This window comes from Drosophila ficusphila, unplaced genomic scaffold (assembly GCF_018152265.1).
Source record: "Drosophila ficusphila isolate 14025-0441.05 unplaced genomic scaffold, ASM1815226v1 contig_286, whole genome shotgun sequence".
NCBI classification, from domain to species: domain Eukaryota; kingdom Metazoa; phylum Arthropoda; class Insecta; order Diptera; family Drosophilidae; genus Drosophila; species Drosophila ficusphila.
In genome coordinates, this window is record NW_025064189.1 from 4,124,896 (window position 1) to 4,143,278 (window position 18,383).

The window sequence follows — 18,383 nt, forward strand, 5'->3', positions numbered from 1 at the left end:
TAATTAACCGAGTCGAGGTCCTCACGTGTATCGGGTGTTCCCCCATCATTCTTACTCACCTCCTCCCACTGCAGGTCCTCCACCACCTCGTCCTCATTCTCATCCCGCGCGGCTGCGAACCTCAGACAGGTGTACAGATGGACGACGCTCAGGAGGACGCCGCCGATCAGAGCCTCCCGGAGGCGGAGGGGCAGCATCGTGTAGGTCATGTAGATGAGCACGATGCAGCAGGCGCTGCCATTGAAGGACTTGCTGCCGGGGGAAATTGGACACGAGAAGAGCGATTAGGACACAATGGAGCACAGATGCGGTTGTTTGCCTTGCATGATTCGAAGTTGCCGCAATTAGCGAGCCGTGAATGATTAATTTTGCCGAGCCGAGTCGAGCAACAGCTGCTATGCACTCGAAAAAATTTAACAGACAAAAAAATCTAGCTAAAGCAAAAAAAGGTTACAATGCCAAAAACCTACAAGTATATTTAAATTTCAAATTTAAATTGTAAAACTACTATTATCATTATGATTTATAAATTAAAAATGAAAATAAACTAAAAAAAATAAAATATAGATATATTATGAATGAATAGCTAAATAAAATCTGTACTATTTATTTATTTATTTATATTATTTAACTTTGGCTCAATATAAGCTTTTCATAAAACATTCAAGTTCCTTGTAACTCATTTTGATTTATCATTGATTTTCAATAATCACTTTTTTGCTTGTAAGTATTGCTTAATCCTTTTCTTTCTGTGGTAAACCATCGAAAAGAACGCGTATACCAACCTGGGTTTCATGGCGTAGCTGACGGCCACTTCGATGGCGAGAAAGGTGCCCAAAATGACGTAGGACACGAGCACCAGGAAGATCTCGTTCATGGCCGGCTTGGAGAGGATGCACAGCAGGACTATGGAAGAATACAAAGAGAATAGAGTCCAAAGACGGGAGCCACCCGATGACGATGATGACCAACTCACAGGCATAGACAATTCCGCAGATTAGCATGACGATGAGGAAGACCAACACGGACTCGTCCACCTGCATCAGGATCAGGGATATAAGGTGGCCATAGTCCGGAGGAGGGTCCGAATTATCGGCTGCAGGTCCTTCGATTGACGATGTGTTTAGCACTTCATCACGTTCCGCTACCGAAATTTGATTGTTGTCGCGGACACGCGGCGTATACGTAATGCGTTTGCTGTCGACTCTGCGCCCTCCATCATCATCACCATCGTCGTCGTCATCATCCTGGGAAATTGTGTACACATCATCGGGGGCAGTGTCAACAATCAGCTGGCTGCCAACCCCCTTAACCAACTGAATGTCCTGCAGATTCCGCTTCTCCCTCGTCCTGTATCTGCAATAAAGTCCCAAATTTCATTTCACTCGCATTCTCGATTGATGAAAATGTCTGTTTTGTGTTTGGCCAACTATCCGTCTTGCCGGCATTTATGGCCAGCATAAATATTTGTGGCAAAATAAATCTAAATGTAAATGAAAATGGCAGGCAAAATGAATTCGAGTAGTCAGTTATAGAACACTCGTACGGGTATTTGATTAAAGCATTGTTCTGAGTATTTTCCTAAGATATTTTCTTGTTTCGTCTGACGCTTTGTTTGGGATTAATTTGTTGTGTATTTTTTTTGTGGGAAAATAAATTGCAATATAAGAACACAAAGTTGCAGTTTATATAAGTTCCTGACAAGTTTTCTCGCATAGAAACTAGCTTCTACAATTTTTTGGCAATTTGTTTTACGTAAATTCTCTTTCTATTTAAACAAGACTTTTGTTTCGTTCTCCTTGATTTATTCGAATTGCTATCTCTTCATTTAAGAAATACCACACTGTTTTTTTTAACAAACTTTCTGGAAATCCTAAACCGACTTAATTTATTTTGGGGCTTATACCAATTATTCAAAATTGGAATCGTACGCTCTTGTATAAATTGTGTTTTCTTGTGATTCCGACTTGAATTACCTCTTCTTGATTTTCAAGAAGCTTCTCCCCTTTTATTTGCTAACAAATTTAAGTGATTTTCCATAAAGTGAGTCTTTAAAATCAATTTCAGCTCATTTTTCCGTACTTGATTAAAGCCATGTCATGGATTCGCTTCGATCGAATTGTGGTCTTTGCCTTGGCTAAAATTACTTTTCCTGGAGCTTAACTTGTTCCGTTCCCTCCAGTCCGCTTTAAATTCAATTTGAGCCTACTTTGTACGTACTTTTATGGGCTCAGCTCTTTTTGGCCAGCCTAAAGTTGTTTGATTGAATTTCAGGGGAGCTCTTTGAGTAAAACCTCAACTGCGAGCTGCGCAAAATATGAATCGCCTTTTGGGAAAAGCACATTGTCGGCTGGAGTGACCTGTCAAGAAACTTGCCTCTTCTTTCTCATTTATATAAAACCTCCATATTTTCATCTGCAGTGACGACAAGATTGCTTTATTATAGCCAAATTAAACTATGTTATTAAAGTGTATTGCCTCTGGAAAAAGCAGAGTCAGGAAAATGTGGCTTACCATTAAATAACTCAAGCATAAAGTTAATGAAAAAATCTTAAAAATTTCCTAAGCCACGAACCTTTTAGGAAATATAAATGTTGAATTTAAAAACAACATATAATTAAAATATGCAAGCTTAATAATCAAGCATTTTATTTATATTAGTATAAAATTGCACATTTATGAATGATAAATTTTGGCTAGAGGATTTTTAATAAGAATTCGTAAATGTTTGTAAATATATACTTTAAATTCTTGATTATTGAGCATATATTTGTATTGCACCTATTTCAAGATTGTTTACATTTAAGTTTATCATTAAATGTGTCTTAATTAACTGTTGCAATTATATGTAACAATTTTAATAGTTTTTAAAATAGGACCGGCTAGTTGGCATCTCTACTCACCTGGTGCGATGTTGTTGATGTTGTTGGTGTTGCTTTTGCTTGTAGCGGTGTTTGTGGAGACGTCGATAATGTTTGCGCTTCTGCCGACGAAACTGCCGCTCCGGCTGTCCATTACCAACCGCTTCGAAATCTTCGAAATTGCGGTTTTGGGCGGATTTCAAATCAGAGCCTCCCGGCGAGCTCGCCACCCAAATGCTGCCGCTGGAATTGGAAGCCAGTGCAGGAAGGAGGCTCCTGCCCTCGGCAATTTGACCCACCGATGCCGGTGGCTTAATGGAGGTGGTCGTCAAGTTGCCGGCGGTCGAATTTGCGTCCAGCCGAATTTCGCTGATTTCCAGCAGCAGGGAGGTGCTGCGCCGCAGCTGCAGCGTTGTGAAGACCAAGTGCGTGCAGGACAGGGCCAAAATCAGGGCCAAAAGCAGCGCCAGAATGTGCGTCGTGTTGCTCTGGTTCATTCGCAGAAAATACCGCTGATACAGCATTTCCACCTGTTTAGATGGGGCCAAAAAAGGAGCACTTAACGAATTGCTTTATAACCATTTTTTAATTCAAAATTATAAGTAAAAATTAACCGATTTTGAATGGATGGTTTTTTAAAGTAAAACAAATATGTAGTTTTCAAAATAATATTCTGCATACTATTTTCTACATTACATTTACATTTTACTTTTTTTTACAGGTAAATTACACAAATATTTTATAAATATTTATTATAATTTTGAAAAAATTTAATTGAATTGAATTGAATTAGTTTCATTATGTTTTTTAAACAAATTTATTTAAATATATCCACATTTTTTATTAACTAAATTATTTTAGGCGACGGGAAAACAAATTTGATATGAAAATAAAGTTTCATATTAAATATGAAAGCATTGTTCTTTTGTTAGATCTTAAGTTAGCTTTTCATATATTTCTTTCAAATATTTGTTTTCGTGATTTAAGAACGATTTGTGGGTATCATTCCCAGTGCTGGCAAGGAAAAAGTTGCGCAAACTAAGTGGCATGGCAAGCGAAAAAGTTTCAAAGAGTCCTGGCGGTCGAGGAGGAGTTGCAACTTGTTTGGCAAAGGATTTCACGCTAAGCCTGCGGCGTAAGTAGCTTACCTGGAGATTCTTGAACTGGTGCGTGGAGCAGAGGCGCAGGATGATGCGGTTCAAACGGAACCAGAACGAAATGCTGGGGCTCACAGGACCATTCCCCGGTCCAGATCCTCCGCCGCCCGGAATCGGATTGTTGGCCTCCACATTACTGCCATCCCCTGCAAAGCAAAAACATTCGATTTGTAGGTAGGTGGTGGTCCTCTTCTTCGAAGGCCAAAGAACTTGCCCCCCACACACACAAATGCCAAATTAATTAATACCTCGGCCAGAAAGTTATCCCAACTTGAGGTCTAACTGAAATTCAACTGCAATTAGACCCACAAAACGATTGCAAATTACAGACCGAATTTGCAAGTTGAATTACAGCTGTTGCATTTTCACATCCCAGTAACCGCACAAATGGGAAATCGCTCCGGATCGGATTAAAATTATGGAAATCGTACTTACAAATCCGTAACAGCATGAAATTTGAAAGTTTCCTATTCACAGGAGACTTTTCATTGTATATAGTCATTGACATGTGTTTGAATGGGCGGCTAAATGCTGATGTTATTGTTCAATGAACAAGTTCTTTGCGTAAAAGCTTAGTTATCAACAACGAATTATATATGAATTAACATATTACATGCATAAATGGTAGGTAATTTATATTTGCCATTCCATCCGCCAATTATATATAATATGAAAATATTAAATTGTGACATTCAGAGGCGTTTGCTATTTATTAGTATTTAGTATAACAAGCCTAATTAAATGCTTAAATATTTAAGCCTACTAAAAATAAGCTCTACATTAATTCGATTTGAATGCAGTAGTTTAAAGTTGTTTCACATCTTTTTCAGTTAAATTTTATGGTTATTAATGTAATGTATTAAAAATGTTTCTTTGCAATGACCCAAGTAAATTAAATTGTCACGAGAGAAACTTTATCATAATCTATTGTATTTTGTATTTAATATAACAACAGTTTTGACCCTATAAACACATTTAAATCTATTTGAATGGAAAACCTAACAGAAAGACTAGGAACACCTCTCTACCCACATAAACATGTTTCTTGAGCCATTGTGACACCGAGTACAATTCATTCGCTTAACGTGTTATACACATTTTCGATTTGCCAGCGATTGTGTGCGTCACATCACCATCAATGCTCCTGACATTTCCCTTCCTGAGAATGGAAGCCTTGATTTCAAATGCAGCACACCCAGCCATAAAATATTTTATTGTAATATGTAGAGAGCGTCAGGCAAAGCGGCATATTAAAGTCATTCAACTGTCCCGCATTCTGACCACAATGTAAAAAAGCCACAGAACACAAACACAAAAACGAAGGGCGGGATTGGATCTCGAAGTATGTTCTTTATATGCATCAATAAATAAATGCCAAACGTGATTATGTAAATTTCCATAGAAATCTACGCAGCTTGCTCTATACAAGAAAACCAAAGGCTGGCTCGTTTCCCTCAGAGGAAACACAAACTAAAATAAATCTAGGTGGTGGGGCGATGGAGGCTGTGAGGATGATATGGGGACTGGGCATCCAAGGCAACCTTGAAGGGGGGAAAAAGGCGAAAGGCGAGATGTGAGTGAAATGCCAATGACGAGGAAACGTGAGACGAAAGGCGAGAAAAAAAAGAGAGGAGACTGCGAAATAGCCTCGTCAAATTCAATATGACAATGACAATCAACTTGTGACATTTTGAGCGGTGCGGTGGGTAGAATACGAGTATGTGGAACCTTTCTGGCCAAAGGAAGACATGTGAGCATGCTGGTATTTTTATTGACCCTCAGTGTCCCCTGTTATGAGAGGTAAACGCTTTCCAATTACCCAAGATTTTTCCACATTTTTCTCGCTTTTCGCTTACCTGGTTGCAGCAGCTGTGTTTCGTCACGTTGGTAAATCATGGGGCTGTGGCAGGTGGAGCTCGAGTTGGTGGAGTCCATGGATTCGTCGATATTGCAGCGCGTAATTCCAGCCTTGAAGGTTAAAAAGAGGGAAGTACAAATGGGGGAATACCAAAGAGCCTCAAGGCATGAAATCAAATCTGTATATTTCAATTAATCCGCTCCCTTAGGCTAAGCAACATGTTGTATTGGTTTTTATCTAAAACAATCTACTCTTTAATTTGTTTTTATTGCAACTAATTGAAACTTTTTCGAGGTAGATTAAAATCAAAGCAATTCCACTACTAGCGAATATAATTGAATTAGTGAAATTGACTTTATTTATTGGATTTACTATGGCATATTAACAACATCATAAATATGGATTTAATAGAAAAAGCCTTTGCCTAACAATTTATTCCATCCAAACCTAAAAAAAAATTTTGTCAGCTTAAACCTACAAATCAAAGCATAACTAATTTGCATGTTAATTATTATAATTTGAAACCAGTTTATTAAAATGGTTAAAAGTTTAGATTTTTTATATATTATATTTACAATTCAAAAGCATTTTAAATGATTATAAAATGTTTAAAGGTTACAGATTCTAATAACAAAAAAAATTCCGATGGTTTGACTTTGCCAACTAACTACAAAGAGTGACCACATTTGTCAGCCGCTTAATTATGTATACTTAGTAAATATACTCGCATTCCTTTATTTACATAAAAAATTCATTTGGCCCTTGTAAGTATGCTATGATTTTTTGTGGGGTCCGCAAACAATTGAACTAAACGTTTCACCCACTCATGCACACACTCACCCACACAAGCACACCCGCACAAACATACACACACACATAAAAGAGTGTTTGGATCCCCGTGGCGTTTTTAAGCAAATTGCCGCCCATTTGAATGCCTGAAATGTTTTTCCCTCGCTCCTCTCGCTTTTTTTGCCTTTTCAATTTGCTAAACTTTGTCAATTGACTCTTGACAACGAACGCAAATAGGAATACTCTCACACACACACACACACACGTGTGCAGTTGCTAAGTGGCCCCCTGTGCATGTCAGCTTTCGCCTGCATGTGAGGGTGTATGGGTGTTTGCCTGTGAGAGTGTGTGGGTGAGTGCGTTTTCCAGGAAACGGCTTGTTAGTTGGCATTAAAACACGTTTATATAGAGTAGCGCATCTAAAAATCTACTAAGGGGAAAAATATATATAAAAAGAAACATAAAAACTTTTTGAATAGTTGCAGCTAACATTGAATGGAGCTTCAAAAAATTCTAATATTAAAAGCCAGTAACCATGGAATGCACTTTTTCCTAATTGTATTAAATTTATCTGCTAACAAATTAAAATAAATATTTCTATAAACTTTACTGCAATTTTTACAACATCACCATTTTATTTTCCGTTTCACAATAACTTTATCGGAAAAATTTTAAATTAAAAGAGCTTTTGACATCTGACATTAAAAAAATCTAGATTTAATTCTCTCAAGGTTGAACCAATTTCTCAGAAAAAATATATTTTCTAGTTAAACTAAAATTTCTAGTATTTTTCTCTCACAGCCCAAGGAACCGTAAATTAATTAAATATAAACTAAATTAAAGCAACAATGTGTTAAGCTAGTGTAAAAAGTTTTTATTTCGCCACTGGGTTTTTCCCTTGAGCAAAATGTCGGCATCGATGGCAATGGAACAATAAATTTAATTAAAGTAAATTTTGCTGACATGAAGCTGGCTAACTTTCGTCAGATTGTTGGGCTTTAAATGAATTTCCCAGGGCGAAGTGAAATGTTTCGTCCCTTTCCGCATCCCAGTGGAAATTTCAGCCATCAATGAAATTGTATTTAAATTTAGCTCGGCCCAGCTTATTTGCTGCCCAATCGAATTAAATATTTAAGCCCCCACGATGGGGCAAAAGCGGTGATGTGGGGCCAACAGGTGGGTAGCCTGCCTGCCAACGACGTTGCGTCCATTAGGCGGGCAAATTAATTGATGCCAGAATCCCCTCGTACTTACCGCAATCAAACTGCTGCTAACCATGGCCTTGCCTCCCTTGGCACTCGTATTGAAATGTTCGATCACCTCCCAGTTGGACTTCTTCGGCGTCGACGGTTGCGTTTGCGTTTGCGGTGAGCCCGCTCCCGAGGAGGCTCCCCCTCCCCCTCCACCTCCTGCTCGTCCTCCTGGAACATGCAACTCCATGGAGGACTGCTGGCTGCCACCAACTCCTCCTCCGCCAACGCCTCCACTCCCCGCCTGACGCAAAGAGGCCGAGCGGCTGAAGAACTTTCTGTGTTTGCTCTCCTGGAAGAAAAAAATACAAAGTAGGTGTGAGTACACTGATGAAAAGAGCAAACCAAATCGAGGTTGGCCTTTAAAACTTAAAACAAACAACAGAGAAATATTTAAATAACAACAAAAGTGGGAGAACTAAATTTGAGTAAGAGAAAATATTTACAGGGTGAGTTTATGTATTTAACACCTTCATTTTTACCACTGTTTTATATTCTAGTTAAAGTTAATAGTGGAAAACTTTGTTTGCAACTTATTGATACCTTTAAATATTTAAGGTGTAAGATATAACTAAACTTCAAATTAAAAAAAAATGTATGTTCCACATAAGGTAAACACAACTTTATATTTAATTAATTAATTTATTTTTACTAAGTACTTCGCGTTTTTTATTGAAGTTATTATTAGTATATTGCAATCCAACTATTTTTCTGATTATCAAAAACTTGTTGACTGACCAATAAAATAATTATATTATATAATATTATATTTCTTTTAGTGAACTTCTTTAAATCTTGTGTTTCTCCCCCGAGTGCTTTTGCGCAATGATTTTGTGCTCGATAATGTTGGGGTCAATTAGCTCACCTCCTTGCTGCTGGCGAGGCTCTGGGCTCCGCCGGGAGCTCCATGGCGCATTCCCCTCAGGGAGAGCCGCTTCGACCACTCCCGCTTCTGGCTCTCCGACGACAGCGAGCGGAAGATGTGGGTGGCACCACCACCACCGCCCACTCCGCCCACTCCACTCGGGCCACCTGAGCCACCGGCGGCCGACGCTCCACTCATTCGACTTGGAAGCGGCTGAATCGCTGAAACGAGAGATGCGAATGGGAAATTGATTTTCAGTTTACATGCTAAAGGAGGCGCAAAGAACAGGAGGCAGTGCGCTAATTTCTAAACAAATTGCCAATTTTTGCGCTCGACAGCGACAGAAAATGGCATTAAAACAATAAATTCGATTTTGCACAAGCGAAGGCAAACCCGAACCCCAAAAACAAAGCAACTCAAACAGAAACTGAAGCCCCCGCAAAAAAAAAAAAGCATCGCAAACTGACGCCGCCAATAAATATATCGTATCTACTTTTCGGATTCCCCCACCACCCATTTCCCCCCACACATACACACACATAAAAATACATAAAAATATATGTTTTTAAGGTTTATTCGCTTTCTTTTTTTTTGTTTTTGGGTGCCGGCCCACTTAAGTCCCACGAAATGCTCGCCAGACACGCGAGGTCCTATCAAAACAGAAGGAAAAGCAGAAAAAATGGAGAGATGGGCAGGACACTCCGACGAGTACAACTTCAGATTGTTTGCTAAATTTTCAAATGAAACAAAAAGTCGGAAGAAGGAAATGCAAAGAAAATTATCGGCGATCAAGCGAAGTTTTAATACCCTTTTAAAATAATAAAGTACACGAGATTATCGGAGAAATACTGCAGATGAGCTGGGAAAGTGAAAGCAAAGATTATCTTGTATTTATGATTATATGCTTAGGAAAATATTCTTAGGTGCTGTTACAAAGGAACAAAATATCATCTTGTTTCATAAAAATTTCATTTAATTGCTAAGGAAAAAAAGAAAAAATTAAATGTAAGAGAAAAATGGTAATATAATTTTTGCCTAAAGGTAGAAAAATAAAAGAAACACTAAGAACAAATAAATAAAACAATAACCAATCAATAAAATGTTTAAAAGATTTAATGTATTTGTATAAAATCTCAGATTACTTTGCTTATATAAATAAAACTTAATTGAAAACATTGTTCTTTACCAGCTTTATTAGTAACAAGAAAACAAAAACAGCAAAAAGAATACAACATGCGAATTGAAAATAACAACATCAAAAACACTACAACCAATTTATTCAACGATTTCCCTTAGACATATTGCAAAATATAAAACTTTAAATCAAGAATTAAAGTTTAATCACCCATAAATAGCCCCAATCTCCCGACACAGTCAAACTGCCCGATTTGATTAGCATTCCAAACAAAACTGTGCCACAGACAACAGCAAAACAAAAGCCGGGAAGAAAAACCAGGGCGAGAAAAAACGGAAATAAAAGGAAAGTAAGCAGTTAAGGGAAAACTTCCATGGGGAAAAGTCTTAAAGCCAAACACAGGTCGTTCGCCATTCGCCATTCTCCATTTGCCACTCGCAACTCGCCGGCTTCTTTGCTCTTCATCGTCTCGTCTTCATCGTCGCCGTCTTTTGCCTTTTGTCGGCTTTTGTTTTTAGCCAGGGGCGGCGTTGAAAACTTTGCCAATACAAGGCATAAAGGGGGCGTGGCAGTTGGACAGGGGAAAAGAGGAAAAGGCCGAGCACAAGTGCCTGGCCAACGGCATAAATATGTCAAAAACACAACGCTCCGCGTGCTATAAACAAATTGGTTTGCTGTTGCCCAAAAAAAAAAAATGTGAAAAATTTCAGCAACGAGAATTTCAGCCAAAAAAATGAATGGAAAAATGAATTTTTAAAAAGAGTACTGCCTATTGAATAACACAACAAACATTTCTTTAAACTTAACTGAGAAAAATCTTCGAAAATTCCTATGAATCAGTTCACGCTATTTGCCATTCAGATATCTTTAGTTAAACACTTTCCCCACCCGCTGAGATGAAAAATTAGGCGAAGGAAAAACCCAAAACTCATAACATAAACTAAAATGTATATTTCCCAATAAAATTATTATCTTTTCAATTGATACTACAACTTTTTAAGGTCAAAGCTTAAACAAATTTAAACGCAATTATTTCATAAAACACTTTTAGCATATGGCAAAAAAAAGGATATTAGGAACATCAATTTTTTCTTAAAGAAAATTGCTAAAGAAAATCCTTCAAAGCCAACATCAATTAAAACAAGTTTCCTAAAAAGAAATAGGAACAACTTTATGTCTACAGCTTAAAGTTGCCAAAGTTTTCTTTGGCAGCAAAGCTAAAACAAAAAAAAAGAGCGAGTTTGCCAACTTCCTGCTCATATGCAAAATAGGCAAAGGAAAACTCAACTTTGAGGATGGAAAAGCAGTGGGAAAGTCCCCGGAGACGTTTCCTTGGCAATTGATAAGTCTCCTTAACGAAAGCTCATAAATGTCGTCATCGTCTGTCATTCGACACTTATGGTTGCCTTCAGGAATCATCTATTCAATGGCTTAAGTCTTAAGCTATTTTGCATTTTCCAATAGCGCCTCTTGGACTTTTCCAAATTGAGGCAGACAGTAAAGTAAAGAGCCTGCTGACAGACAGAAAATTCAAACGGATTTAATTGGCTTGAACTGCTGAGTCCTTTGGCGTTGCCTGGCAATAGTTGAGAACGCAATCAATCAAAAATTATAATTTTGGGATGCTAAATCAAATGATTAATCACAGGCCGTCGCAGAAGAGAAATGGTTGATCATTCTGCACAGTTTGCAAATCATTAACAATCATTGTCGAGTTTAAATGTCCTTGGTAATATTATTATTTATTTCGAGGAGTTATAGCAGCTATTATTCTACAAATTTAACAAGACAACAACAAAAACACACAACCTAAATACAAAAATAATTTATTTTATAGCAGAATATTATTGGATCTTCTATAGTTATAAAACAATGATATATTCATCTTTATCCCTCTTTAATTCCTCACTTATCGGCTTAAACTTCAAACGTTTATCCCTTGTTTGCAATTCTAATGCAACGAAAGTCCTAAAAACTCCCACTAAATCAATGTCATCGCCCCGTTTTTCCCACTCCATCAATCTATTTGCGCACCTCGTCAGGTAAATGGCATGCAAACAGTTTCAACATTCAGGAAATATTGGTGTATATATCGCCTCGGTTATATTCGATTCGATTCGATGCGATGCGATACGATTCTATCGTTACCGCTGTACAAAGGCAATTCATTATGTTAATGGCGCTAATGGTCTGGCAAATATTGTGGCCGCAACAAAAACACCATCGCCGGGAAAACAAGAAAGCACAGCAACAACGCCAGGATAAACTTTTGTGTCAGCTTCGAGCCAAACAAAAATTAATAAAAACAAAACCAATTTGATAAGCGAAGCAAATTAATGAGGGCGGCACTTTTCCTCTTTTCCTCGCCCACTTCCTCTGGAAAAACGCGACATGTGTAAATGGGGAAAATGGGTGAGGAGTACCACACACTGTTTGTTGTTTGCGAGTTCTAGGGTAACTGGTACTTGAAATTTGTATTTCCACAAAATATTTAAATTTATTCTTTTGCTTGTACAAGAAATTTTTCATAATACTAGGTACTTTAACTGGGTTTGAAAGTATAAAACAATAAAGAACTTTATTGGTTATAAATACTGTATACCAACACGATTATAAAATACTAGTTCCTTATAAATTTTTTATTTTAAAAGTATAACCAAACCAATATACCCCTAGAAATACTGGATATAATAGCAGTACCAAATAAAACCGAAACAGTTTGCGAGGAAGCTTTGTCTGCTTTCCGTTTCACGCCTCCTCATGTATATTCATTCATTAACCGGGCTACAGAACAGCTGGTGGCATTTGGCATAACCCACTGTCCCTTCTCCTCCCACTCCCCCACTACCACCTCATTGAAACCCCCCTTGGCACACCCCCTCTCCAATTAACCACCGAAGTTTCAGCCTCTAGGTAAGTTCTCTCTAAATATAGTTATTGAAACCAACATTCACGCACTACCACACGTGCGAGCACCACTTACCCACATGCTCAGTAACACATGCCACAAAATGCACTGAGAAAAATGGTTTTTGTTCTTTAAGAAAATTTAATAACAAGTTATTTTGCTAGTTTAGTTAACAAGTTGTTACTTTTAAAGTAAATGTTTATATTTAAGCAGCAGTAAGTGATAGAACTCAATCAATTCCTATTTCCATGTGTAATTTCTTTTCTAAATTAGCTGATTTTTTTCTCGCAGTGTTTTGACTATATATATTTATAGACACCGCCAAATGTTTATGCTGCCATGTGCTGCCTGCTGTTTGTTTTTGTTCGTGATTTTTTGGTCTTTGCTGCTTTTTGTTTACGCATAGTCATCTTTGGGCGTTTTGTATAATGTTTGCATTTCATTTGACGTGTTGAGGTGTTTTTTGGTTGAAAATTTGCATTGCCAAACGAATTCATTAGCCACGCCGAAAGGTAGAAATAGTTACCGAAGCGTGTGCCATCGCAAAAGTGTCCCTTACAGTGAACAAAAAGCAAAGTTTGCCAGGAAAGCCTTTGACTAATCAAAAGGTAGGCAAACTAACTATTTATTCTAAAGGTTTATCCACAAGATCCCTCAAATAGTATTTGATTGTTAGAATAATATCATTTAATATTATTATTCTTTAGTAATTAAGATCATACTCAATTACGAAATTTTATTTTGCATTCCATATCTGCTTTAATCTTCTTTGGAGAATTGATTACAAAAAATTAGACTGATGAGATCGCTTAGAAAAGTATTTTATTGTTTTGGTTCTATTTTTTAGAAAGTACTCACTCAAGCATATATTTTTATTTGCTTGGGAAATTCCGAGCCAGCAAGCCATCAATTAAAATTCCCCCAAAGGCAACAGAATAAAAGGGAACTCTTCCTATAGAATAACCCAAAAACTTGAATATGTGCGGCCAAAAGAAGAAGGGGCTAAAACAACACTCATAATTAATACAGCTAGTGGGGAGCAGAGAGCAACGAGCATAAATTTGTTTAGCTTATAAATTTGTTAAAACAAACCCCAAGTCAAGAACCAAAAGCAAAACCAAATGCCAGACAGGACCCACATATTTGTTGAATGAGTTGTGGCCAGAAAATGCAAGAAATATTGAGGGCAATAAAACCGGTCAAGAGCATCGTAATAAAACACGACCAAAAAGCCATTGGACGATGGCCAAAAAAAAGGCGGAAAAGGGGAAAATTGGGAAAGTTCACTGCCAACAGCAGCAGTTGGCTGAGCGGAAAATGATTTTCAGCAGCTAAATGGGTAAACAAGATGGCAAAATGACTTACTAATTTGTGACATGATCCAAGTTAGCCAAGCCAAGCGGATGAATGCGACGACCTACCTGATGCCCAGATGCTATCTCCCTCCCACAACACAGCCCCTCTCGCTTCCTCTCTTTCGTTTTGTCTCAGTTTATAGCTTAGTCCCTTCATTGTTGACGATGTGCATTGAGCAGTGAAGAGAAACGTCAATACAAAAGGGGTATGATCAACTAGGAGATACTCAGTGCTCAGATATAAAAAAATGAAAAAATTATAAAATAAATTAAAATTTACTTCGTCCATAGTAACTCAAGGTTCTGATACTTTTAAATTTTTAAAGAATTTTGAATAATAAATGAAGAGCTTTCTTCGATTTCTACGTTTAATATGCTATTAGCACCTTCAAGTAAAAGTATTTTAAAAAATTTATAAATACTTCATTGAAGTACCTTTATATCTTATCTTATAGTTAAAAATCTTTATAAATACTTCATTCTAGTGCCAAGTTTGGAAAGTACAGTAAAGTAAATACTATACTAACAAGGCAATATAAATTTATGGAAGTTTAACATTAATTACATAATTTTTGATCTACTTTAGTTACTCCTAAAGTCATCCCAAAAATAAAACCAGTATACAGTAGCCACTCCCATATTTTCCCGATCACTGTGTACATCGGCAACAAAGCAAAACAGTTTCCCTGTCCCCGATTTTCCATCCTTCCTTGCCATTTTCCGTTCCGTTGTGTTTTGCTGGCTCGCTTTTCCTTTTGCCCCGCTCTTCCTGCCTGCCGATGGCTTTGTTTATTTTAAGTCCATTATCCGTTATCCTTTATGCGTTGCGCTTAGAGCCATGTGCTCATGAGGCCCAGAGTTCACAGTGTGCCTGGCCAATTCTTGGCCCGGTGACTTTTAGCCTCTGGCCGTGTTTCCCTGCCCTTTTGCATATTTTGTTTGCGGCTCAGAAAGGACCCTTTATGTCCCGCCTGCCTGTTTATTGTTTTCTGTCCCGGTTGCAATTTCATTAAAGTTATGCAGCCACAGCAGCAGCAAAAGCAGAAGCAGCAGAAGTAGGCGGGTTATGGCCTTTTTCCTCTGGCTGGTCATTCGATCTAACCCTGCCAACATTCCAAAGGACCTCCGAGTCAGCGGGCAATGTCAAGTGCCGATTTGGCATTCCGCCAGGAGGCACAAGCCTTCGCCTTCGATTGCTCGGCCCACGTCCTTGCTGAAGGATGCCTCAGGCATTGATTGCTCGCCGGTCCATAAACACAGTTCTCGCAGGTAAATTATATCAAAAGGCGATGTTGAGGAACAAGGCAGCAAGTAACCTAAATTGTTAATGAACGTACTTGGGGATTGGGGAAATATTGATATTTAGAACATAGAAATCATGAGGAAGTTTCAGCAAGTCCATTTCTTCAATAGTTGAGCCCTTCTAATTGACATTGGCTTGTGTTAAAAATATTAAAAAAAATATTAAAGTCATTAATTATTAAAGTAATTAATGATAAATAAAAATATTAAGTAATTAATGATGACCTGTTATTTTATATGATATGTTTGGTTCAATACAAAATAGTTACCAAATAATTTTACCTGAATAAACAGAAATTTCCTTGTTAAAATTGTTTTATTGTATTTATTGTATTTAAGAACTTAAAGAATTCTTTTGTCTGGTTTAAAAAAGTATAAACATTTTTTTTGACTTTCCGCACTTAAAATATTCACACATTTTTATTCACCCATTTAGCAGGAATCCCTCGACGAATTTATTTTTGGCATTCTCCGTTCAGTTCAGTAAACTGGCACACACATTTATAGTATAATAAGTGGACTGCATTTTGAATAGAGTCGAAAATTTGCGATTCGAATTTCGATCGATTGCATTTCGATGCTCTCGAATGGCGCATAAATCACGAAGTTTATGATTGTTTATATGGCAGACAGAAGTACTATACACATTCTTGTGTATCTGTTTGCATTTCTGTGTTTATATCGAAAATATTGTGTGCATTTTCATGGACAATTGCTGAGTAAGCAGAAAATCGTATTCACTGCATTGTTCCTTTTAATTTTGTTTAATTTGGCAACCGGAAAAGCCCCCCGAAAATTTCTATTGAGTTGAGTTTGCACCCGGAAAAGAAGAAATCTCTTTCGATTTTGGGGCCTTGAGCAAATAAAAATGCCTAAAGGACAAAAGTCAAATAATTGTGTTGAACTTGAGTTTTGCTTTTTAGTAATTGAGTTGAACTTGAATCCTCACTTTATTTTTGTATCTCGGCAACGGAATGTGGCAAGTTCAAGGACTCTCACTGTTTCCAACTGATGTGTCAAAGGATGCCGGGGGAATTAAGGCACAACCAGATGCTCCACAGTCTCCGATTAGAAGAAAAAAAAGGCGCTTCAGCTTCAGACAAACGGAAAACATATTGAACTGAGAGCTCAGCCTCCCTGGATTGGGGATCGGAGATTGGGGATTGGGTTACTTGGGGACTCGCCTTCAAGTTTCCATCGAATTCGTGCGTGGACTGCAAACAAAGAGGATTTTCCTCGAACTAATCAGGCGGCATTCGAGGAGAAAGGGCTTAGAGTAGTAGGTCAGTGAGGAAAAGCAGGGAAAAATAATTCCATGAATAAATTAACACGCTCAACAGCTGATTGGGTTTGGCTTTTAAAGGTCGGCGATATGTGTCCGATGCCAGACGAATATTCAATTACTAATTAAAGATGCCCAACGTGGCTGCAGCTGTGTATCTAATTATTTGGTTTGATATATATTTTGATATTTGTTGATAGCTGTAGAAATATTTGGAATACCCTTAACGTTTGTTTAACTAGAGGAACTAAAAGTTACACACAGGTTAACTTTATAAATAAATATTAAAGACATAAAATAATATTCCTGTCTAAGTATATTTAACTAAACTTATATAAATAAAAGCATAAGAAAACACTAAAGGGTAATAAATTTAGAATGGAAGTGCAGAAATCTTCTTTGTAAGCTTATTAAATTTATTTAACCATTTAAATTCTATTTTCGTGTGTTATTTTTATTGAGTTAAACCCAAGGGAGTGTATCGACACATTGGGAAATGGAAATCTAATGAATTACAGTCGAGTAAATGGGCTCAAAGCTTTGGGCTAATGACATTCAGGCTAATTAGTAATGTGTTCACACAAATTAGCCATAGATTAGATGAAACATCATTCGATACCGAGTTCAATTTCAGAAAGGTAGGCTGAGTGTGATGTAAAAGAAAATAATTGAAATGCTATTCAAATTCCTAAGTTCTTTTAAACTCGAATAAACCCAAATCCAAAACTTTCGAAGAAACTTTTAAGAGTTCCTTCTGAATGTAATTTTAATTTGCGTTGAGCCATCGATTTCCTAAAACGCTTTCACATCACACCCACTCTCAATTATAAATTCTTTGTAATCCATAAAGTTTTCTCTCTCTTTGCCAGATAACTGAGGCAGCCGAGGAAAAACTTTTGAGGCCATCTTAGTCCGCACCAGGACATTTAGTGGCTCAAAGTTTTAGCCGTTTGAGGAGCCACCTGGCTGCCTGGCTGCCAACGAGCATATCTAAAGTCAGGTGATCCAGCACAAATCCCCTCTAAGACCAGGACAAGTCTACGAGCCTACGAGCCAAGAGGTCCAAGGGAAACCGGAAGGAAACTACAGGAACTCGGGTCACAGGAAGTGCGCAACTTCACCTTTTGATGGGGCATAAACTTTTGTGTTTAACTAATTGCTGGCTCAAACCGACACACACACACACACTATCACACACAAACACACTTCAGTGGAAAAACACATGCAATTTTCATCTCTGACACTAAACCGCACTACCTGCCTGTGGTTGGGGTGGCAAATTTACTATCTCATTACGTTTGCTTAATAATTTACAAAAATATTCATATTACGCATACGCCCCGCATACAGCGGAAATGGAAATAAACCAACGCCAACGTTGCACTGGGAAAAGCTCTGAGTTGCGGGGGTTGAGGGGTAGGATTAGCAAGAAGAATGTACTAAAATTAACTAAAACAGAAGTTTAGGTGGGGAAAATCCAGCGTAGCTTTGGCACAGTAGTGGTTGGTGGAAAAACTCCCCCCATTTCCGCCCCGAAACATAATTAAATAATTAAGCGCTTAGAGTGGCAGACAGCTTATGAATGAACAAAATCACAAAGGAGCCAGCGAATCGCAAGAAC

At 37.7% G+C, this 18,383-nt stretch overlaps 1 protein-coding gene across 4 annotated transcripts in view; it reads right to left on the reverse strand.

The window, feature by feature from the left end:
- The window catches only part of LOC108089374 (adenylate cyclase type 5), a 43,312-nt gene that overhangs the window by 20,208 nt on the left and 4,721 nt on the right, over positions 1 to 18,383 (reverse strand). For 3 of the 4 annotated variants that reach the window (XM_017187552.2, XM_017187551.2, XM_017187550.2), the window contains exons 3-10: positions 8,781 to 9,001; positions 7,920 to 8,207; positions 5,875 to 5,986; positions 4,010 to 4,164; positions 2,904 to 3,391; positions 977 to 1,356; positions 786 to 906; positions 60 to 252 (exon numbers count right to left, since the gene is read on the reverse strand). In XM_017187552.2, coding sequence (XP_017043041.2) covers positions 60 to 252; positions 786 to 906; positions 977 to 1,356; positions 2,904 to 3,391; positions 4,010 to 4,164; positions 5,875 to 5,986; positions 7,920 to 8,207; positions 8,781 to 8,978 — 1,935 coding nt within the window. In that variant the 5' untranslated portion in view covers positions 8,979 to 9,001. Of the gene's footprint in view, positions 1 to 59; positions 253 to 785; positions 907 to 976; positions 1,357 to 2,903; positions 3,392 to 4,009; positions 4,165 to 5,874; positions 5,987 to 7,919; positions 8,208 to 8,780; positions 9,304 to 18,383 lie in introns of those variants that run through there. The other variant, XM_043207707.1, reaches the window with a different exon arrangement.